The sequence below is a fragment of the Patagioenas fasciata genome, chromosome 1, assembly GCF_037038585.1.
Source record: "Patagioenas fasciata isolate bPatFas1 chromosome 1, bPatFas1.hap1, whole genome shotgun sequence".
NCBI classification, from domain to species: Eukaryota; Metazoa; Chordata; class Aves; order Columbiformes; family Columbidae; genus Patagioenas; species Patagioenas fasciata.
The window spans coordinates 56,867,476-56,891,923 of NC_092520.1; the positions used below are offsets into that span (position 1 = coordinate 56,867,476).

The 24,448-nt window shown below is 40.3% G+C and overlaps 1 protein-coding gene across 9 annotated transcripts in view; it reads right to left on the reverse strand.

Annotated features, from left to right (window-relative positions):
- DOCK9 (dedicator of cytokinesis 9) overlaps positions 1-19,477 on the reverse strand; it is a 125,091-nt gene extending 105,614 nt beyond the window's left edge. For 4 of the 9 annotated variants that reach the window (XM_071806935.1, XM_065829725.2, XM_065829724.2 and 1 more), the window contains exon 1: positions 1,583-2,169. In XM_071806935.1, the coding sequence (XP_071663036.1) occupies positions 1,583-1,744 (162 nt within the window). In that variant the 5' untranslated portion in view covers positions 1,745-2,169. Of the gene's footprint in view, positions 1-1,582; positions 2,174-18,995 lie in introns of those variants that run through there. The other 5 variants (XM_065829727.2, XM_065829726.2, XM_065829721.2 and 2 more) reach the window with 4 other exon arrangements.
- Positions 19,478-24,448: the final 4,971 nt, after the last annotated feature.

The following is a 24,448-nucleotide window of genomic DNA, read 5'->3' on the forward strand; positions in this document are numbered from 1 at the left end:
ACACTAAGTATATTTTGTGCTTGATCTTGCCAGTTTGCAAACCAATTATGTAGGGTTAAAGAGAAATTATTGATGGAACAACACCATATTAAACAAGGAATGAAAAAAAAAAAAATACAGAAAATGTTCACTGCAACCTCCAAGTTATAATCATTCATATTACATAAAAAAGGCATTTCTTCATTCCCTCACCTAACTTGACACAGAATTTAAGTCCACTAAAGGTGTTAGGTCTTAAATTCAACAAAGTGCAAAAGTTATTGAAAGTGTTCACTGTACAGAGTTTAAGAAATGTCTAATAACCATCTGTATGAGGCTAACTTAAAAACGGCCAACAGTGTAAAAAGGCTTCTAATACCTAGAGGAAGCCATTTTATTTTTAATATCAAACCATACTAAGAATTTATAAAATGCAATACTATCATAAGGGGTAATATACATACTCTAAGTTATCTAAAGCATCTGAAGACAGTTTGGATTATTCTGTATTCTTCCCTGGAAGCTTTTGTGTGTGTATCCATGTAGATAAATGTATGTGTGAGTGTGTGCATGCACACGTGTATATATATTTATACATACAGGTACATACATGCACACACCCCTTTTTTTTCTCATATTTGAGTTCAGCAATAAAGGACTTGAGCAGCATAAAGACAACAAAGCTTTGTGAAATTTCTAAAGGCTTTCCATAACTGCAATTGCACAGCGTGGGACGCCAGCAGGCACTACAAGCTTGTCAAAATCTGTCCAGTTATTTCAATGTACCACACCCCTCTTATTCCAACTCTCTATCCAGTGACAAAGCACTTAACAAGTAACCCCGAATTATTTCAAATATATACTTAAATCCTTAACTAAACCAATTCTGAAGCAAGTAGTGCACATTAGCTATTGCAATTCCACCCCCTCAAGCCTAAATGCAATACATCTGACGCACAAATACGTCATTAACCTGGGGGGTACAAAGAAGACAGTCCCACTTTAAAGCCCGTTTTATTTGCAGCAGCCAACACCTAAAAAAAGCCCTGAAGATTAAAGCAGGTTCAGAAAACAGTTATTACTCCCTTCAACCTTTTCTTTCTTCTAGAATGCTCCTGTACCCCTTTCAGTAAGTTAAACAGAAATAGAATCATTTCTGAGAAAAAGTGTACTCAAATCCATGTGAAAAAAAAAAAAATTAAATCCTGGGTTACTGTTTTCCCAACAATGCATTCCTTAGTTTTTCCAAATAACGCAATCATCTGTTGTTCTTCCATTGAAGTGCCAAATACATTCCAAGAGTATGTTTAGAAAGACCTAACAGCAGAAAATCTTCTATAACAATCCAGTTTATGAAGTGCAAATTCTTCAGAGCTATCAAAGTGAATCTAAATGATGTAATGAATATGAATCCTAAGCTTTTCCATTACAGCTGCATGCACACGTGTATTACATGTCACATACATGCACTAACACCCTACCATATCAGCACAAGGCATATTCATGTATGTACATAGTAGATGTTAAATAAACACAGTATCCTGAGTTTAGTTTAGCTTTCAATTAGCAGATAAAATGATTAATGAAACAAGTTTGTATTTACCAGGGATGAATGAATCAATATTCCTGAATCTTCATCTGGCACGCTGAATGCTGTGTATTCAAGGGCATTGTTTTCTCCTTGCTGTTTGCAAATATAACCACAGTTTCTCTCAAAAACTGTACGAATGCCTTTAAACAGAATCACACTTGTAGTGCAACCCATTCCAAATCTGTTGAATTTTGCATTTCTAGCAGCCCTGTTTGCATATGCAGAATGTCTTCTTGCTTTGCTCGACTCGAATAATTTTCCTGTGCTTCACAGAAATATTTCCTTGTACTGTCTTCATTACGTCCGACATTTAGTATGTTCCTCCACTAGAAACCATCAGCTACTGAAATGTAATCCTATTTGCTTAAGCCAAACACTGCCAAAAATCCAGCCGCAGAAGACAAAAATCAGAGGGTGATGAAAAGCAAAGGATACCTCAACTGTAGAAGATAGGAGGTTTTCAGCATGTGCTATACTCCGCAACAGAGATGAAAAGATATTCCACAGGGTCAGGGAAAGAGCTCCTGTATTTCAGAGATCCTCAGAACACAATCAAAGATGAAAGGAGACTGCAAAAATACTGCTGCAGTTTCTGCTGCCAGCCACAAAGAATCCTCATCTGCTGCAAGAAAGCACTCTCCCAGAATGCTTAGCACAGAGTTCGTACTGGCAAACATTTCTGTGCTTGACCTATATGTGCTTTTGAGTGTTTAAAACAAACAAAAAAAAACTTCAAAATAAAAAACTCAGGACATGAGGGGAAAATTCTTAAACCACTGCTGCTATGGAAAAAGCCTGATGTGTTATATAAACCTACTTCGATCAAATCAATGTTATCAGCATGCTATTATCAGTTCAGGCAAGCCGTAAGGGAGCTGAAGGCTCTTTACTTTTTTCCTTTCTTGCTCACATGCGAAGTCATCAGTCAATTCCCACCTGCCAGAAACGGACTTTATGTAGTCTTTGGTTGCAAATAGTCAATAGTCATAAAAAAGGTGGGAAAAAAGAACACAACTGACTGAGTATCCAGTTCAGATCAACATCCACATCTAAAACAGAAATACTGAATGAAATTTTAAACAGATAAATTTCTTGGGTTTATACTGAATCATACCTGTACTGATTGAATTTATCACTACAGGGTTGTACTCCACGTAAAGTACTGACACCTATTGTACAAGTATGTAAATCTCTTTAACTGCCACTGAGAAGTGTTAAATTTTTTAAACTACTTTTAAAGGCAAGGAATTTGTAAAAAGGAACTGTCCCAATCCACATCAGAACAGTATCAATAACCCTGGCAGAAATCACAGGCTGGTTTTATATGTCAGTTAAACTGAAAGCACTGAGATGTATTTACTCATTTACTTACCAAATTGTAAAACGGGACAAACAAGTGAACTTGCAAACTCAAAATTGTTGCAATGGAGTTAAAACAAGCTAAATTAAAAGGACATAAGTGAAGCATGAAGGGATGGAATAAACAGATTAATGATGTCAGCTACAGATTTTCCTCCATTCAAATTAACTTATCTCAAGGAAATACTTGCATGTTATAATGACACATTCAGAAGAAATATTTAAGATTTATTAGCATTTTTCCCTAACATCTGCCTAGTTAATACATCTCAGTATGCTTCCCATTATGTTTCTAACCTAAATAGAACATAATAACATGCAGACACACTGATTAAAAAAAAGAATAAATCAATATTTGACAGAGATCCAAGTAGTTCCCGCCAGTCCCATATCCTCAAAAGCAGCAGTGAGCACATTCCACATATTGTAAGAAATAAACATTATGTTAAGGTAGTTTGTTAATAAGGAGCAGCTTTTTGTGAGGGGGAGAATAAAGAAGATATGGGAGAAGAATTGGGCATAAATTCTGCTCGGAAGGGCAAAGATACATCATACATAACCATGAGCCTTCACAGTGATGTTTCTGTACCACCTTCTGTTTCTCCACTGACCCTACCCTCTTCAAAGACAGGCAGATCAGTGAGGGAAATGCTCTGTTCTATTCAAGACGGTTAGATAAAGACACTCCTGCAAACATGTGAGGGAAAACAGTCATGGAATTATCATAGAAGCCACTCCTCAAAAATGCACTTAACTCTTTATAGTGCAGAAGCCCACTTCATTCCCATCTGGAATGTAGGATTACAAAGACCTGACAAAAGTTCAGGTTCCAAATGTGATATCAAAAGTTAAGAGTTCGTTAAAAGAAAGGACTGTTTAGGGGGTTGTTTCACACAATTTCAGCAAAAAGTAGAAAAAACGGTTCATGCCTTAAGAAAGTTGAAGAAAAATAGGTCAGTTCACAACAAATTATCATGCACTAGACAGTTCCTTCAAAAGCCTAGAAAATTAACTCACTTCTGAAGGGCTAGGTAGGATGTGGAGAAACAGGAAGACAAAAATATTTCATTTGGAAAGACAAACAGATGACAGAATTATGGACTAATTCAGGTTGGAAGTGACCATAAGACATGTTCTAACTCAAAACCAATTAAGAGCAATTTAATTCCAACTATATATTGAATAAATGTACCATCATGCTTCTACGCTATTTTAGAAAAGGCAACTGAAACCAACCTGGATCAACACAGTGGTAACAACAAAGGGAGATAAATATGAAGATGTAAGGGGTGAGAGGAAATCACAGCGAGGAAGAGCTTGACTAGATACTTAAATATTAATACTACACTAAATCTGAATAATATGCAATGTAAAGCAGACTGCCAACAAGCAGATTTTACCAATACATTAATTTGGTGTGAAGTGTAAGTTTCCAGCTTCACTAGGAGATTCCTGCAATCCTAATGAGCAATCACACTGCACAAGCAGCAAACATCCAGAAATGTGACACAATGGGTTATTATCCATTAGGGTATTACATCTCAAAGTGAAACAGGAAGCTGGAAAAATTAATGTAAAGGTCTTACAGAACTTTCTCTACCAACTGAAGAGAACTCAGGGTCAGCCTAAGCTAGGTAAAAGTATTAATCTAATAGTAAAAAACAGAACCAAAAGAAAAAAAAAAAATCAACACATGAACAAGCCTGAACTTTACATAATATGAGCAGCAAGCTAGACATTGCAAACTGCCTTTAGCTGTTCCTGGGTTATGAAAAGGTCTCTTATGAAGTTCAGTCATTATATATTACAAATATTACATCTCTAAGCCAAATTGCCTGTTTATATTGGGAGCAACAAGTTCCTCCTTGCTATATAGTACATTGAATCTGTACTGACTGCACTATGAGATTCCCAAAGACAAAAAGATTAATTAGCTGTGTTAGCTCCAAGTTGTTCACAAGCATATCTTCTTGAGACCTGCTCTCTTGGACAGGTAATAAAGAAACTGCTGTAGCTCCACTCCAAAAAAATGTTGGGAACTCTTTAATACTACAGTTACACAACTGCTTTAAGGCTCTAACCACCAACCCCACTCTGATTACAATAGACGCCTAATAATCACTTTTCACTTGGGACCTGAAGGACTTCAAATCAACACAGAGAATAATTGCTTGGGTTAATTTAAAATCTCCAGATAAAAGTCTCATTAACAAAATGAGAACTTAGAGGCTTCTAGACAGAAATTGAACACTTGAGACGATACAGATCAAACTAGAGAGACTTTTCAATTGAATGTGTTACTGCAAAACAACGTGGACATTCTGTCTTCAGACATACCATCACTATACCAAAGCGTTTCATAAAGACACAGGCCCATATTTGTAGGAGAACGTAATTCAGGCAGGATTCAAGCACCTAGGTCCTAGCATAAGAGCTGCAAAAATATGCTTAATCTCTTAAACCATTAGATGTAGGTACTTACATTTTTACCTACAAAATTGCCCTTGATATTAAACATGCCCAAAACGCTGCCATCTTGACAAGAGTGAACATCTGGTTCCTTAGAGATCTTAACACATCCTGACTGAATTCAGCTTTTCCCAAAACATGACAGCATCTGTAGGTGGAGCACCACCTTCCATCTGGCAGCTCAGAATGCAAGAGATATGGGCCAAAGCCTCCTCAGCTCAAAGACATTGAAACCAACATCAGTTATCCGTCTATGGAGGGCCTTAACGAGATGACAGTATATCAAAGCCAATGTACTCGCTTTTGCCTGATAAAGCTATGCTGCAGGAATGAAGATCCAATAACCCTGCAAGAGAAAAAAGAAGTGTCTATACAACAGTTTATATTTACTAGGGATGTTCCTGAAGGAGAGGAAGAATGAGATGTTCATGTTCTGGTTCCTGCTGCAAAGACTGTTTCTGCAATGGCTGTTTCATACAAATTTCAAAGACCACCTTTGTCAGGTAATTCTCTTTAAGAACTCATGTTTCTTCGGCAAGAAAAAACTGAGTCAAATGCTGCTTTGTGGCCACAACGGCAAGTTGTCTTAAGGATTAAACTCTTAAGCACCTGATTTGTCAAAACTATTGCAGAGTGTCTACTTGGGTATGTATTATTTTCAGTAACCTTCATATCCACTTTCCAGAATAACAAGAAGGAGGATAGAGGGAATAACAGGCTAGTCAGATTCACTCCAGTCCAGGAAAATTATGACACAAACCCTCCTGGAAGCTATTTCCAGACATATAAAGAATGAGAGAGTAGTTCCAAGAAGACAACATGAATTTCCCAAACACAAATTATGCTTGACCAACCTGGTTGCCTTCTGTAATGAGATGGCTGGCTTTGTGGACATAGAGAGAGCAGTAGGCATTGAATGTTAGTAAAACAAGACTTCTGACACTGTCTCCCTAGCATCCGTGTAGCTAGATTAGGCAGGTGTGGTCTGAATGAGTGAGTGATAATGATGACATTCTCTTAACAACAAGATTAACATGCTGAGCAGGCTTCTCAGTGCAAGAAAGATACTGACAAATTGGACCGAGTCTAATGGGGAAGCCATCATGATGGTTTAGGGAATGCAGCATACAATGTATGAGAAGAATCTAAAAGACCTTGAATGGCTTAGCATTAAGTAAAGGCTAGAAGATCTTATTGCTGTTTGCAGCTACCTTACAGGAAGGTAGAGAGGATAAAGCCAGACTCTTCTTGAAGGTATAGGCATAGGACAACAGGCACAAAATATTCCATTTGCATAAAACGATTTTTTTTTTTCCCGCAACCATGATGCTTGTCAGCTACTGAAGTATTTCCATCTTTGTGGATACTAAAACCAGATTGGCATAGTCTCTAAACAACCTGCTCTAACCAGACCCACTTTGATCAGGGGATTTGCACTAGGCAACTTCCAGAGATTTTCCTTTCAACTTGTATTTTTTCCATGATTCTGTGGCATTACACTGGGTAGCCACACACTAACCACAGAGAAAGAGGAAAGATCCAAGAGAATTCCACCCTTCAGGAGAAAGCCAGTATGATTAGTCCAGGAGGTAGTCTTACAAATAGCATGTTTGGATTCCCATGTGATTTTGACCAAGAATCTGCACACTCCGCAAGGCGGAGATTTGCCAAGGAGGGATTTGTACCCAATGGAAACAAAAAACTACTGCGACATTAAAAACACTAAGTATTCCATCAGGCTGAAGACCCAAGGCAGTTTATCATTCACATGAGACTCCCCTAACGTCAAATATCATAACAAAAATAAAAAATAATGCTTATGAAAATTTGAGCAAGATTAGTTCTGTCCTATCTAGTCAAGGAAGCTGTCACAGCTAGCTAACATAGCACTTTTATTTTAATGAACAAACAAGGGAATGTTTGTGTCTATTATGTCTTTTATACATTTAGAGAAGTGGGAAGGAGGCATAAATGTTGCAACCCAAGAAATACTACTCCAGAGATATTAATCTTACATACACAGTATTATGTATGCACTGATGGGAGAGATGGACACAAATTTAAAACCCTATCAGTTACAAAACAGTAAATATCTCAGCTAATAGTTTTAGGTCACGCGGTTGAGAGCTGTAGACAGGTCAGTCTTCTCGCAAATCCACTCTGACTTGAATAACAATACATTTTCATCCACACATGAACACTGGGAGCTGCTCATAAAGCATGTACGATAAGTTCAAACTTAACTGAAGTACATCTTGAGGATAGACATACCAAGAACAATCTGAAGAACTTTAAGAAGATGTCCAAGTCAATCTAAACTGAATAAATGAACATCTGTTCTTAAGTGCAAGACACAAAACACCTAGCCTTTTTAACTGTTTCAGATTTCAAGCCATAACATAGTATTTCTAGCACTGAAATATGCTCACTGGTCTCCACCTAGTGGTCACATAACTTTCAGTTTTCTGAAGCTGAAGTGTTTATTCTGGGGTCTTAAAAGCTGATAAAATAACCACAAAATAAATCCATTATTATTAGAGCATTACAGAACAAGTAAGATTTATAAGATATTGTTTTCAGAAACACTGACGAAACCATGCCAGAACAAATAATGCTCAACAGAACAGTAAATAAGTGGGGAAAAAAAAAAGTTAAACCCCAGTTTTTGAGCAACTTTACCGTGTTCAGTGAAGAGTAGCAGAAACTTCAGGGCTCAGACATCCTTTTATACTTTTGATCCCTCTATGGAGGTTATTCAGATTCAGGTTTTTCTCCTTCCCTTTGTTCCTAGTTCAGTGAGGAACAAGTTCCAACTTCCCCTCCAGCAGACCATTAGCTGCCAAAATATGTTGGAAGTATTGTCTCTTGAACTTCACTGGCAAGGCTGGATACAGTAGGATATATTTTTTTTTTCCTATTAGAACTCTCATCTTTCACAGACGGAAAAACTTACTGGATCACACTGTACACTCTGGCTGGGAAGAAATTAATATAAAACATTCTTGGGCCATCTACGGCCATATACAATACCAAGAATATAACTCCAAGGTGATAACAAGCCTGGCAAGCAACAATCCCAATATAATTTCTGAAGGAAATTAGAATAGCATCCTTGAAATAATTATGATGTGTCATCTTTTCATTAACCTGAGTGTTCTTTTTAAACTCATTGACGTTTCAGGTCCAACATGAATTTAAAATCCTCCATGGACCAGGAAACAGTAAGAGTGAAGCCTCCTTGAACATTTTTAAAGACAAACGTACTATTAATACTATCATTTTCAGCTAAACCACCTACTAAATCAGATCACATTACACTACAGAGGTACTAGTGCCACTGCAAGCAGGTGGGAATATGCCTGGCAGAAAGCAGTCTGAAATACCATTTATCACTGCACTGGAACAAGAGAGGAATGGCCCAGATTCAGTGACTTTCAGTCTTCTTGCCACAAAGCTTCAATTCTGCATTATTCTATTGCCTGGCTGTAGTCACTTAAAACCATGCCTACAAACAAGCCTAGAAAGGCATCAAGTGAAGTGCAAGTGTATTCTCTGCCAGTATCAGCACCCTGGGGAGGAACAGTACTTCTAAAACCAAAGGATATCAAGACCATTATGCAACATTAAAGAACAAAGAGCACAACATATAGCATTGGCAGTGCCATCAAACTAGAAAATCGATGATGACCTGTACTGGGTTTGCATGGCAAGGTTTTGGTAGCGGCGGCTACAGGGGTGGCTTTTGTGAGAAGCTGCTAGAAGCTTCCCCCACATCCAATAGAGCCAATGCCAACTAACTCTAAGATGGTCCTGCTGCTGGCCAAGGCTGAGCCCATCAGCAACTGTGGTAGCACCTCTGGGATAACATAGTTAACAAGAGGAAAAACTGCTGAGAAACAGCAGCTGGGAGAGAGGAGTGAGAACATGTGAGAGAAACAACTCTGCATGCACCAAGGTCAGTGAAGAAGGAGGGGCAGGAGATGCTCCAGGCACCACAGCAGAGATTACCCTGCAGTCCGCAGTGCAGCCCATGGTGAGGCCACCTGTCTCCCTGCAGCCCATGGAGGCCCATGGTGGAGCAGAGATCCACCTGCAGCCTGTGGAGAACCCCACACCATAGCAGGTGGATGCCCAGAGGAGGCTGTGACCCTGAGGGAAGCCCACACTGGAGCAGGCTCCTGGCAGGACCTGTGGCCCCATGGAGAGAGGAGCCCAGGCTGGAACAGGTTTGCTGGCAGCACTTGTGACTTCATGCAGGACCCATGCTGGAGCAGTTTCTGTAGAATTGCAGCCTGCTCTGATTTGATTGGTAACAAATTAATTTTCCCCATTTTGCCCATTACAGTAATTGGTGAAGGATCTCCATGTCCTTATCTCAACCCACAAGCCTTTTGTTATGTTTTCTCTCCCCTGTCCAGGTGAGAAGGGGAGTGACAGAGCTTTGATGGGTACCTGGCATCTCACCAGGGTCAAACCCACTGTGCTACCTTTCCATCACCTTAAAACTAAAATCTCTTTTCTTTATGTTAATATGCAGAATGCTAAATAGCATTTCCATTTGACTTTTGATTTCTTCACAAAGCTGTTACAATGAGACCAGGAGCTATCTTACTAGCCTTTGCCTCTCCCACTGAAAACACTCAGATCTTTCTGTGGAGCTTCTATTTTTCTTATTCCTGTATGTTGCAGTACCCCCTTCAGCACGTGAAGGGCAGCCATACCTTCGGCAACCAGTAAGGTAGCAAGCTCATATCTCTTGAGATCAAAGCACAAGCATTCAAAGGCAATGCATACTCTGGACTCGCAAGCTGATACCAAATGAAATGTCTACAAACTCATGTACATTGAATTCCAGGTTCCCAAAACCAACTACATTTCACTTATGTAACACAAAAAATGCAATGTATTACATTCTGAACTAATGTAACCAAATACTTAAATGCTTTCTCTACTTAAAATTATAAAAGCATTGCCTATTCTGAGTATAATGTGTAGTCACTCTTTGTTGAGGGATTAATTTTATCGCACTAAAAACATAAAACCCTGTCTTATCTCTGAATTCACCAAATAGCTCCTTCCCATCCACAGAGTACCTGGCAGTAGGAAGAGCAGTTTAGTCTGTGCCTCAAATTTCCAAACCTAGATCAGTATCTGTCAACATGCTCTCTCTTTTAAAGCCAATAGCTACACCTGAGTATCAAAGAGCACCCAGAAGTACAGAAAGCAGCAGCTAAGGATTATTTATTGACACTAATGGATCTGTATTACAGGCTTCTCAGCATTCTAGCAGCTCTGGATTGCCATTAGCCCTTCTCACCTTTGTTGTGACTAAAAATAAATATTTACCCTTTCGTATATATATAGTCTGTGGGGGGTTGGAATTGTTTTTCTTGTTTTGTTTGTGTTTGGAGAAGGGTTGAGTTTTAAGGCTTATTTTGGTTGCTTAGTTAATTTTAGGTGAGGTCACTTGATAGTCCCATTGCATAAACAGCTATGTTTCTTAGTAGAAGAAACTTCAAAAGGGACTGTTTGATTTTAACTTGTAGGGACTGTAACATTGGTTTTGCACACACTCTTTCATCCCTGAAAATTTCAAACAAGTTTAGAAAAGCAAGGTATAATTTTGAAAAGTGAACAGTTTTGTTGATTTAGTGTCCCATATTTTTTAATTTCTAGTATTCTTTCCTAGAATCATCACTAGAAGAAACTTTCCAAGAGTACTACAAAAGCAGTTGGGAAAAAAAAGCCAGTCTAAACCATGTTTACTTGATTTGCTCAGGATTCTAAAGCTGACATTTCTTCCAGAACTACTGGCATTGACAATACTGTACATAAAAAGGTCTACTTTACATTTAGCTTTTCCATAGAAATCCTGTGAATCAGATTTTTCGAACAATGCTCAGTCTCGACTGAATTATTTCTTCCTCCTTGTTGTGTCAAGATAGAAAAGTGATCCAAAACTTTCATGTTCTTTTTTGACACAAGAATTCCAGGGGCTGAATAACAAATTTCCTCCTTAAACTACTTGACATCTTTTCCTTCAGCTGGTGAGCAGAAAGAAATTCTAGCTGGTCCTTTAATGAGAATGGGCCTTTTTATTCAGAGGGAACCCCAAACCAAAGCTTGGCCTGGGTCCAGAGGCTTAAAACTATCATTCCAGATAAGGCCTCGATTTACACTGACACCACCAAGTTCTTCAGTCTGAATCAGCCTGCAATCTGCTTGCTTCCTCAGCACACAGAGCTAAGATTACTTTGTTCTTAAAAAGCAACTAACTCCTTACAGAACAAGCATGCAAAACAGTCCAGTTCTGGGCTCCCACACACAAGAGAGCCATGGACATAGTGGAGAGAGTACAGTGAAGGGCCACAAAGACGATGAAGGGACTGTAGCGTCTCTCCTGTAAGAAGAGGCTGAGAGAGCTGGGACTGTTCAGCCTGGAGCAGAGAAGGCTCAGGGGCGTCTCATCCACGTATATAAATACCTAAAAGGAGGGTGTAAAGACAAGGGACACAGGCTCTGCTCAGTGACAGAACCAGAGGCAACAGGCACAACCTGAAACACAGGAGGTTCCCTCTGGATATTAGGAAACACTTTTTCACTGTGAGGGTGACCAAGCACTGGAACAGGTTGCCCAGGGAGGTTGTGGAGTCTCCGTCTCTGGTGATACTCAAAAGCTGTCTGGACAAAACCCTGAGCAACCGGCTCTGGGTGGCCTTGCCTGAACAGAAGAGTTGGACCAGATGATCTCGAGAGGCTACTTCTGTGACTGTGTGAGAGAACCATGGCACCCTTTCACACGACATCCCTTGGAGAGATCTTTCCTGCTGCCTTTTTAAAAAATTATTATTATTATGGATATTTACCAGCAGCCCCAAGGCAACACCACTACCTTAATAGAGCACTAGTCACAGAGTGGAGTGGATAGTTGCACCAGTCTCAGGTGCCAGATTCACACAGAGTTTTCAACAAATGCTCTCAGTTTCTTCATTGACATTTCTTCTCACTTTAACTGCCTGAGTCTCCAAACCAGGCAGCAAACTCTGGACACGGAAAATGCAGGAGACAGTATCTGGATTCCCCATTCCTCTTCTCATCTCTGATTCACTGGGCACAGATGAGGAGATGACAAAGTGTTCTAACAGACACAGTAATTCATCCTTACATTGGCAAAGAATCCCATCCCCCATCCCTGCAATCAGATTAATATTTTTTTCTTAATGTTTCTGCAGCAAAGCTGCTATTGCTCTCAACCAGTCACAATGGGAGTATAGCAGAAGACAACCTCAGCTACAGATTTCTGTGACAAAATCTTTGTGCAGCACAATGGTTTTCTGCATAAAACTCTCTTCAGGGCTTCTGCTCAAAAGACCTTTAGACATCTCATAAGCATTTTTCAAAGCAGAGTCCATTGTGCCAATGAAATTCTGGCCTTGCTTAGTACAAGAAATCTTGTCCATAACGTAACCAGGTTGGCTGTTAAGGCATCTAAGACTGCTGTGTTTTGGTTTTGGGGGTTTGTTGTTATTGTTGTTGAGTTTTTTTGATATTGCAGGAAGTCTCTCTTCTGAGACAATATAGGCTCACTTTCATTCTCATGAAAAGAACTTCAAGGACCTTTACAGGAAAGAAAAAAAAATACAAAAAATATCCCATAGCTTTCTCATGATGTGATACCTACCACTGTTCCATAGATTATTAAATTTAGGATACTAAGTACATCAGTGCCTCTGGAGTAAGACCAAATATAAGCATCTCTTCACAAACCTATCCTCTAAATTAAGGTAACTTACTAAAGTAAGTTACTCAGAATTATTTGAGCATCTTCTCATCTTTAGATATAAGTTTTTTAAGAAAATAACAAAAAAAAAAAAAAAAAAGAAAGAAAGGCAGTGTGTAAATACATTGACTACTTCTGCAACTTGCCTTTTCTGCCTTGCATAATTCATGGACACAAACAACCTAAGAGGCACAAGGAAGAATGAAATTGTCATCCCCTTTCACATGAAGGAGTTTTGCTTTCCGTATCTACATCAAATGAAGTACTTGAGATCACTCAGCTTCAAAGTCAAAACTAAAAGTTAGCTAAGGAAGAAAGTTTTATTATACTTTTAATATATGCTAATTTTTTTAAGACCACTGCACTAGGCATATTCTCCACCCACCATCAGAAATTGCACATCTAAACAAGAGCTTCCCAGGCACTACTACTGAACATGTTACATACTTTCTCTGGCTCCATAAAGAGCCACTAGCACCAAATCACCTCTAACAGTTACAGAAATTCTTAAATAAACCAAATATAGGTAATACATTTCTCAGAAGGATATACTCAAGCTTCCCACTCTCTGGAAAACTGAACTCCCCTTACTTGCTTAAATGACTTATCAGTAATTTTTCCTTACTACTTTTAAAGCAAACATGCTTAAATCTGGCAGAACCTTAAACTTACCAGAAAAAATACAAATATCTGCTGAAACTGCCAAATTCACAAATTGTTGAGTTTGCATACACATGCATATGTCTGATGGCACACATATGCCTCAGGCACACATTACTCACATGCAAGCAACCACTCAGTGCAATAACTATACATACTTAGAAGTAACTTGAACATCTATACCCATGCAACAGGACACACAGTTGACATTAAAGGCCTAGTTTTGAAAATGAGTACTTACAGACCTTTTTGAAACATCTGCATAGAAGCACAATGCAGCATAACCAAGTGACTTTAAGCTGGATATACGTTATAAAACAAATATGTTTTATAAAAAATATGTTTTCAGTTTATTGCACAAGACCTTCAATAAAGGAAAAAATAATCACAGGGTTGTGAAATTCCCAAGTTTAAATTCAGGTGCAATGAGTTCTACTTTCGTTGAGATAAATATGTGATCTTGGTAGAGTATTAAAGGGCATAAGTAGGGGGAAGAGGGAAAAAAGAAGGTATACTATAGTATTCTGTGCTGCCTGAGAGCTACTGCCACCCTAAACTGAAAGCCCAATCCAGCATCACCCTACAACTGACATTTGCTGTATCAGAAGCAACTATTTTTAACATAATTGTCCTTATCTAGCTGGATAGAAAAAGTTCCAGAAAATAATAAGGAAATAGGTGCAGCTAAGAAGAATGATCTAATGTTGTTGAATGGGTAAACGTTATTTTTGTTCACACAGAAATTCAGCTGTCCTGTATTTCCCCCCACCCTCCATATTCCCTTTCTGAATAAGAGGTTTACTGACCTTCAAAATTTAAATAAGTTTAATGGTATTTATTAATAGACACCTTAATGCTATAGTCCACCCTCCTATTCTTCACAACCACAGAAATGTCTATCATACCCAGTAAGTCTTCTTAGCAATATCAGACTTGCCAGAAATAACAACTTTTTACTAGTGTTTCAGATCCAATTAAAAAGGTTTTTACATGCACTTGGCTGAAATACAGTTAGGACCTTTATCAAAAAGATCATACTGTCTACTAATTTTTATTTCCTTTAGAAAAGGTAAGTGGCACCATAAACTAAACTAACTTCTTCGGAGTTGAATAGCAGGTTTTTTCCCCTCAAGTGAAGTTCAACAATTCAGAGACTGGCTGAATTGTCTTTATGATATCCTGATTTTCCTCCACATCTGAAAAGCTGAATTTCTGCAAGAACTTTAGAACTCAAGAGCTCCACCAGGTACCTGAAGTTAACATATAAAGTCCAAGACTGTATTAAGATATCACAATTTCAGCCTTCAAATACTCAAACCTATTTTACATGTCCAAGTAAAAAAGAAGAACTGCATAGAGCAATCTGGGAGTCACTCAGATTTCATCCTGTTTTCCAGTATCTCCATATTGTTAATTTTGACATAGGTGAAACAATTTTTGCTGTATTATTTAGTATATTTGAACATTTTAATCATCTGCATGTTTGATAAAGGCATTTTATTGACAGTTAGACAAAAGTAGACCAAATCTGGTACATCAGACATTCACTTAATTGCTTATTATCCTTAAGTGACAGCTTAATTTAATAAAGGGTAGAACGCATTGTTTTGTCACTGACATAATTTATCATTAACATATAATTGAACAAGACACCACACATCCCTCCAGCAGTGCTTCTGATCTGCATACAACATCCTTTGGATAACTCACCACCACTTAAAGAAACGGCTTCCAATTATGCGTAATGTTAAAATTGCATTTAAAACTACTCTTGGCAAGATCACTGGTTTAGGAGACAGACTTGTCATTGCCATAGTCTCCCCCCCCAGACATAAATGTATTTGGGTGGCCAGAGGCATCACATTAAGTCGTGTGGATAGTCTGAAGTCAAAACAACATTAACAATGCACAAGATCATATTCAGCAAGGATGCTACTGTCAGGCAGAAAATAGCAAAAACTGAACCCAAATAATCAGGATATATGTTATGTGCCTTATTCCACAGTGAAAAGCTGATTGCCAAATAAGAAGTTTTCAGTTCAGCCAACCAAACTGCAAAGTAAATCTAACAGAAAGAATACATGAGATGTCAAATGCTGACACGATAGCTTGCTTCATTCTGTGATGAAAACTAGCTTGGCTAACCACATCTGCTTAATGTTGTTTTACTACTCAGCCAAGCTATTTAGTCTGTCAGTTGGCTGAAAAATCTCTGACTTTTAGTTCCAACGAAGAGCAACCTAAAAATGTAAGACACACCATGCTATCCTACTGACATGCTGTTGTCAGTCCTCTTTCCCCAGCGTGATTCTAAGAACATTTATAAAACAGAAAAGACAAGTATGTTTTAGAAATATGATCTAATAAACCGCATTTAAATATGGCAAATGCCTTTTTTTTAAAACTACAGCAATACATTGTTCACGGTAAAAATGGATGGAACTGTTAAACATTAGCAACAATAATAAGTTAAAGAATCTATACAACCTCAAAGGTATTAGCAGTTCACTTTATCTGCTACTGCAAGTAATGACTGGATGATTTGCATCACTGCTCAGTACATTCTGCTGCAGAGATGTACAGTCAGAAGCAATATTTGGTTGTACATATCTGGACAGATCATCCACCAAGAACTGCTAGTTTGAATTCACTCTTCCCTACCTCCAGGTTCTACACTGCAAGCCTAGCCAATGGAAAGCAGCTTCAGTATTTTTTCAGTATTGGAAAACTTCAGTATTTGTTCATAAGCAAGTGATAACAGTAAGATCACAATAGTTACCAATGTTAAACAATGTTTTAGGCAAGACATTTCACTGACAACGCAGTTCAAAAGATCCTGACAGGGTGCTCTATCGGAGAGTTTTGAGAGGCAGCTGAGGAAAAAAAAAAGTGGGTCTTCTTCTCTTTAAAGACACACATCGGAATATAATATTCCTCAACTATTATAATACTGGAAGAAATCTTATGTCCACCAGGTCAGCCTAAGGGCGTTTTCAGATAATGAGGCCCAGAAACTTCAACAGCTAAGAAACACGACAACTTGTCAGGTTTAGAGAAGTAAATATTTTTTAAAAGTCTTCTATTAAAACAAACAAACAAAAACACACCAAAAAACCCACAAAACAAACCAAACACACAAACAAACAAAAAAAACCATACCACCAAACACTTACACTATCCCACCTAAGCTCTTAAAAAGAAGTACAATTTCATTCCACACATCACAATGCTCAACAAAAAGAGTTGCACTACATTCAAAGGAGGAAAAAAAAGCTAAAGGTAAAAAAACCTGCAATTCATTTAATGATTTAAACAGTGTGTGAGCAGGAACATAGGAATTCAGTGATAAAATGAACAGCATTTATGACAGTAGGACAGACGTAACAACAAGGGCAAAACATGGCTGAAATAGGAAGGTGAACTTCAGGACAACACTGTATGGGACAGAGACGGGGATTTTGCTCCATGCACCAAGCTAACAGGAAAGGATGACAAACTTGACCTGTATATTAAGTCAGCATGAATGGTAATTCACTACTTTTGGTTTCTAACAGAGGCTTGAGCCAGCACACCACTTCACACCATCGCTTCTTTCACCTCCTTAAAATTCTACAGAATGGTGTCAAAAATGACACTATTCATAAGTGAATGAAGAAAAAAAACTTCTAAAGGGGAATGAGGTGAGGGCAGGGTTGCAGATTACTGCAAAAGAAACATTTATTTGTTTCATGGAAATACTTAAATCCCTTTCATGCTCCCACCATATGAAAAACACTCTAAAATATATACATCCTTCTTCCACTCTTTCCAGGAAAGACATGATCCCTGTAGAAGTGTTAAGATATATTGGATGCTCATTACATGTATATGTTATAGTGTCTTGTGAAAAGCTGTCAGTGTTCAGGTGGACCCTGAACTACGCATATGAGGTCATATATATTATATATTCCACGACCCACAGTTAAATAAAGAGTAATTTAATTTTAGAGCCATCATTTTACCAAAAAAAAAGGTATTTGCCTTTGAATTACAGCTCCAGCATTTGTTACTCTTAGAACACAAAGCTATGACAAGACACTGTTCTGACAAGCAGTTTTTAAAAGTTAGACAAAGCCACACTCAGCATTAGCAAGAGTGAAAAACAAATGACAGATCAGCCTCCAGTACCAGGAACCCCTGCACCAAAAACTCACTAGTTACAAAGGGTTAACTGCTTACTAAAGCATTCCCCTTGGAGATAACAAAACCACACAGAAAACAAATGCATATCACGAATAAGAGCCCCAAGAAAGCAGCTGGGAAAAACCTCACTGAGGCTGCTTAAGATGTCGTCACCTGAGTATAGCCGGGCCAAAGAAACATACTTCTCTCCCTCGGGCCAGCTGCCTCAGTTCACCACCTAACATCTTCACACAACTTCACCTTCAACAGTTTAAATTAAATATATGCGTCCAATTGTGAACTGGCAAGAACGGCAGCAACGTGCTAGCACAGCGCAGACAGTAGGGACAAACAGCAACATATTAAAACATTCCCGCTGCACTTGCCAGCACTCATCTTCCCTTCTGTGCGATACACACAACAACAAACATGTTTTAGCTGTAACGCGTACAAGATGAAAAGCCGCTGTCGCACCATTATTTACACACACACGCGAAAGCACTTCAGCCAAACAGGGCCAAGCGCCCGCTGCACCCACTCCACAGGTGGCGGAGAAAGGAGCCCTCAGGCCCCCCGGCCCGGACCGAGCCAGGTTCCAGCGAGGCGGGGGCCGCGGCTTCCCGCAGGGCTCCGCTCGCCCCGGCTGTCCCACAACTTGGCGGCGGGGCGGGCGGGAGCGCCCAGCCGTGCCCGCCGGGCGCCGCATCCCCATGGCGCCCTCCGCACCGCTGCCGCTGGGAGCGTCCCCGCCCCGCCTGCGGCCGCATCCGCACCTCACCCCGCCCGCGGCAGCCGCCGGGGGAGGCCAAGAGCCGCAAGCCCGGCACGGGGCCGCGCCGACATTCCCCCCCCGACATCCCGGGAGGGATCAAAGGGCCCGTCTCCTCCTCCCGGGACACCGCTCGCTGCCCTCCCCGCAGCCCCGAGAGGCCGCAGCGTAGACTCCCCCCGCCCGAAGCCTCGCCCGGGCCCCTGACCGGCCACCCCCGCGCTCACCAGGAAGACGGAGCCGCGCACCACCTCGGAGACGCTCTGCCGCAGCTCCGCCGCTGTGCCGGGTTTGCTCAGCGCCCGCGTGAACTTCCGAGTCTCCGGGGCCACCAGTGCCATGGCTGCCTCCGTGCTCCTCCGGCCCGGGCCGCCCGCTGCCCTCACGGCCCGGCCGCCGGGCGGCCCCTCACGCTGTGCTGGGGGCGGGGAGGGCGGGGAGGACGGGGGGCGGCCGTGGGGAGGCGGGCAGGACGGGCGCCCCGCAGGCGGGTGCCGCAGCCGGCGCCGCTCCGGGCAGGTGGCCCCTCCCCCGCGGAGCCTCCAAACACAGCCGCGCGGAGCGGGGCGCCGCCGCGGGGGCCGATTGGCGCGGCCGCCAGTGAGGCAAAGGGGCGGGGCCGCGCGCGCGGCACGCCGAGGCCCCGCCCCCACCTGTTCCCGCGGCGCCTTTCTGATTGGGCTCCCAGTTACCTGCCCGGCTGCGCCTCCAAACCCTCATTGGCTTAGCGCGGAGCCGAGGCCAAGGTGAGGGGTGGGGCTGGCTGGAGCCGGAAGTTCCCGCCTTTGCCAGGCAGGCACCGCCCTCGGCGGGGCGGTATGTGGTGAGCGGCGGCGGCGGCAGCGCCTCAGTCGCGGCGGCAGCGGGCCCTGGGGTGGGGGACGGCAGGCGGTGCTTTTCTTGGGTCCCCTGGGGCGTGGCGGTGAGCGCGGCTCTGTTCGGCCCCCAGTAACGGAGTCAGCGACAAAGCGCGGCTGGAGCACCGGGTGTAGCAGCCGCCGCCGCCTCCCGAGGGCTGGGGACAAACCGGCGCAAGCGGCGCGGCTGGGCGCTGCAGTGCGGGGCGGCGGGGCCCTCCCTTCCCGGCTGTGCACCGGAGGCGTCTGCCCGTGTTTGTACCTGTGTATAGGCACACGTACGTGCGTGGGTCTGTGTAACCCCGAGATGTAATGTTTATAAATATGTAAAGGGTGAGTGTCACGAGGATGGTGTCACTCTTCTCGGTGACAACCAATGATAAGACAAGGGGCAATGGGTGCAAACTGGAACACAGGAGGTTCCGCTTAAATTTGAGAAGAAACCTCTTCTCAGTGAGGGTGGCAGACACTGGAACAAGCTGCCCAGGGGTGTTGTGGAGTCTCCTCCTCTGGAGACATTCAAAACCTGCCTGGACACCTTCCTGTGTAACCTCATCTAGGTGCTCCTGCTCCAGCAGGGGGATTGGACTGGATGATCTTTTGAGGTCCCTTCCAGTCCCTAGCATTCTGTGAAGTGGGTGCTGTAGCTGTGATGGTCACAGTTCCGAACAGGCATGTTTCCTCTCAGTAGCGCTGCTCATGATATCGGTCCATCCTAAAGGAGTGTCGTTTTTGAGGCTTTTCCCTTTGTACAGTTTCCTTCTCGTGAATAGTTTATATTTGTAGGTAGAGCTATGTGCCTGTGCTCAGCTGCCATAAAAGTTACCACAAATTCCTTCTGAGAGCCTGGTTAGTAGCACCCTTAAACTCAGAGAAGTAGGTAGGTATTAGGCATCTCATAACTACCTATAAATGCCTGGAGCATTTTAGACCATTAGGGCTTACACACTGTTATCTTTTTAGGCATCTTTTTCACAGAATCACAGAATGTTAGGGATTAGAAGGGACCTCGAAAGATCATCTAGTCCAATATCCCCACCAGAGCAGGAACACCTAGATGAGGTTACACAGGAAGGCGTCCAGGCAGGTTTTTAATCAACTAAAACCACTTTTCTGCACTGAACTGGATACAGCTTACCACTGATGGAGAGAGCGACTCAGTGCAATGAACAAGGTGGGGAAAGAAATGTGTTATAAAGTGGTTATATCTGAGGCTATGTACTCAAGAAATGCCTGCCAGAGAAAGGGCCTGCTTTTTTGGAGGCTTCACAAATACATCTGTAACTAGCAAGATTCCGCATAATTGGTGCAATGCTTTCAGAAAGATAGAGGATAAAATGTCCAAGTACACAAGTCTGTACTTTACACTGAGAGAGCTTTTATTGGTGAAGGATCTTTCTGCAGATACTATGCTTTGCAGACCAGTATCTAAGGCTCGGTTGTTCAAATCTGTGACCTATGTATTTTCAGTAGGATCTCTGTCACAGCGTGTGTTAATGATGTTACTTTAGATCTTTAGGAAGGACAGAATGTGCAGAGGTGGAGACTTGTCAGGCTTGTTAAAGTTACCTAGAGTTCCTGATTTCAAAAGTCGAAGGCATGGTGTGTTCATGAACCAATGCTTAGGCTGATAAATCAGGAAATTGGATACTGGTGAGACAGCTTATCTGAGTACAGAATGAGATGAGCAGCTATGTAAACATTCAGCTAGAATAACTAGAATGGATATCTTAGGATTATCTCTTTTTTTATCTCAATTTGTAGTGTATGTCTAGATTTCAAACCTCTGTAAGTAAACATGCCCTAGATTTTGTATAAATAATAGATGACCATTTTCTAAAATAAAATCGTATTCTATTTTCAAAGCACTCAGGTGCTTTGAATTCTGACAATTCTGACAGAAGAATTATGACTAATCTACTGAATTTATGATTGCTTAAATGTAAAAAAGCATAATTTAACTACATTTGCTAGATATAAATATTTGTCAGATATATTTTGCTGCTTTGCTGGAAAAGGGACAGTGTTTCAAGCCTGAAGAAGACTCAGAATGATACTTGTATGTGCAGAGATACATAGGAAAAATACATCAAATAGGTAAATGGTAGTTTGTTCAGGACATCTTCGCAGGATACCTAAAAGATTACATTACCACAATCATCAAAGTTTCTTTTCAGCGGAACGTACTCAGTTAAAGAAAATGAAAGCAACAATTAAAATATGTATAAAATGAAAGGAGAAATATGGAAGCTGATAAGCAGAAATTATAAGTTAGCACTTGTGAAACAATGAGAATGAATAATAGTAACTAAATATATGAATGAAGTCTTGGCTGGTTGCCTAAAGGACAAGGAGGATACATTTTTTTTAAATGTCAGGATCAAGAAAGAAAAAGTCTTGACAATGGCCTGGTTTCCCTGCTACTTTGAAATATTACAATTTTCAGTTACAATGGTTATGTACAAAAGCATTTATTTAATAGAAAAACAGGTAATGCAGTAATATTTTATACCTATAATTGCAAATTTTGTTTAGCCTTTATCTAGAAAGGATACTAAATATCAAATGGTAAAAGTAAAAACATTTAAACTTTCAGGACCAACTAAGTCATGTCCCAGAATTTTACAGAAATCTGAATCATTCCTGGTGATAACCACCCTGTCTGCGTTCCTTTCAGAAATAAAAGATAGAAACTGATTGGGTGCCCATTAGAAATGTCAAGAAAAAGGATATTAGAGCTAAACCAACATGGCAAAATCATGGAAGTCAAACGTAAGAATCACATGCAGGAATTAAAGAATTATTGAGTTTCTAATATCAGCAGGATTTGCTGGAATTTAGGCTCATTGTTTAATGGGATTAGTATTTCACCTGGCAAACATAACTCTGTAATTTTGAGCTTCTGTGAAGACATGCCATACTCTATTTAATGCCCATATTCTATTAAAAAATATTTTTACACCAAACTTGCAACATACATTTATCTGAACAAAAAGAAAACATAGCAAATCTGCAAAGTAGCTGTATCTTGAAAATCATCATTAAATGGAGATGTGTTTAGCAATGTGCAACAAGCATTTGATTTTATTACATTCCTATTCATAATCTTCATTAACTTCTGTAAAGAAAACCTAAGATAATCACTAATAACATAGCTGCAGCTGTAAATATTTATAGGGAGATGTTACTTCTAAAGCAGAGCCTGATTTTCCTGGGAGGAGGGGTGGAGTGGGACTTACTGAACTGTTTATTTTATTACAGATGAGTGGAAGGCATTGAAGTATAAAGAATATTTTAAAGTCAAATTATAAAGGTGTTATGGTGTGGTTATGAACAATTTAAAAAAGATTAATGCTTACAGTGCAAATCTTGGGTGTAGAAGCAGATGAATATTAAGCAGTAGTAATTATGTTGTTATACATGGCATTAATCAAATTATTACTGGAATTGTGGTGTAATTGACAAACTGGAAAAGCCAGGAGAATCTGCCTTGCAATGAGAGACTGAAGAAGCATCTGTTTAGTTTATATAAAAGCTTGATCATAATGTACTAGGATTTGCAAGTGAAGAAAATTTCAAATGTTAAAAGGCTCTTTAATCTGTCAGGTAAGATGATAATGGCAAGTAGTAACTGGCAGCTGAAATTAGGCCAATTTAGAATAAGCACAAGGTCCTTTTCTTTTAGCCACAAGAGGAGTTGTTTGGTATAATATCCTGAAGCACTGACTAAACGCTACCTTCCAAATGCTAAATTAAGATTCAATATATTTTCTAAATCCTGGGCTCTAAGTCATCCCTCGAATTACAGACTCAAAGCAAAGTTCATGGTATAAGATGTTTTGGCTTATACTGGTATGGAGGTCAAGCTAGATAGTCAGCATAACCTTTCTGGTCGGCAAATCCGTTCAGTTAGGAAAAGAAAACAAGGATGAGCTAATCGCCATCAAATCATAACAAATGATGTGGTTGGAATAAGTGCTAAAAGAATAGAGGAAGCAAGGAAATACTCACTAACAATTAGATATGCAGACAGTCTGGAGGTTTTGTAGATAATAAACAACTTAGAACTGAATCTTACAGTCCAAGGAAGATGTGCCCTAAAAGGCAGAAGCATAAAAAGCTACATTTTGATGGTGTTTCGTCAGTATTCTAATTTAAAACAAGCTGCTAGTTCTGTGTACTCGTGAAAAATCAAAGTATAACAGTACCACTGGTGGATGGCCTTCGCAGCATTTTCGAACATGCTAACCCATTCAGTGATGTGCTGGAGTAGGTTCATTTGAGCTCCTCTTTAAGATTCTCCCGATGCCTGAAAGGAATAATGGAGTGGTTTTTCTGCATCTGGCTGAGACTGACTTTTTCCCAGATACAGCTAATCTGTCCTTCCAAATATTATGCAGGCAGTGCACACAGATATTTCTGAATAGCAGCTTTTAGTTCTTTTCCTTTTTTCCCCCAGTCCAATATAACTGCATGCCAAATTTTATATACAGAAATGTACAAACATTTAGAAATTACTTCATTTATGCAACACTGATATCCCCCATGAAACTCAATGTGTACATTGTTAAGATAATGTCATTTTTTATCAGATGATGTATTTTATTCATCTTGAATTTGAATCTCTGAAACCAACTATTTAGCGTCAGGTAGAGGAAATGTGTTTTTCCACTAAGCAGGTATGCCATAAACTACTTTGATGATGATATTAGTAAAAAAGAACACATACTTATATGTGTGTGTCTGTTGCTCAAAATGCAAAAATATGCAGGATAGATTCTGTTTTATTCCTTACCTCTAAATCTTGATACATCATGTGTTGA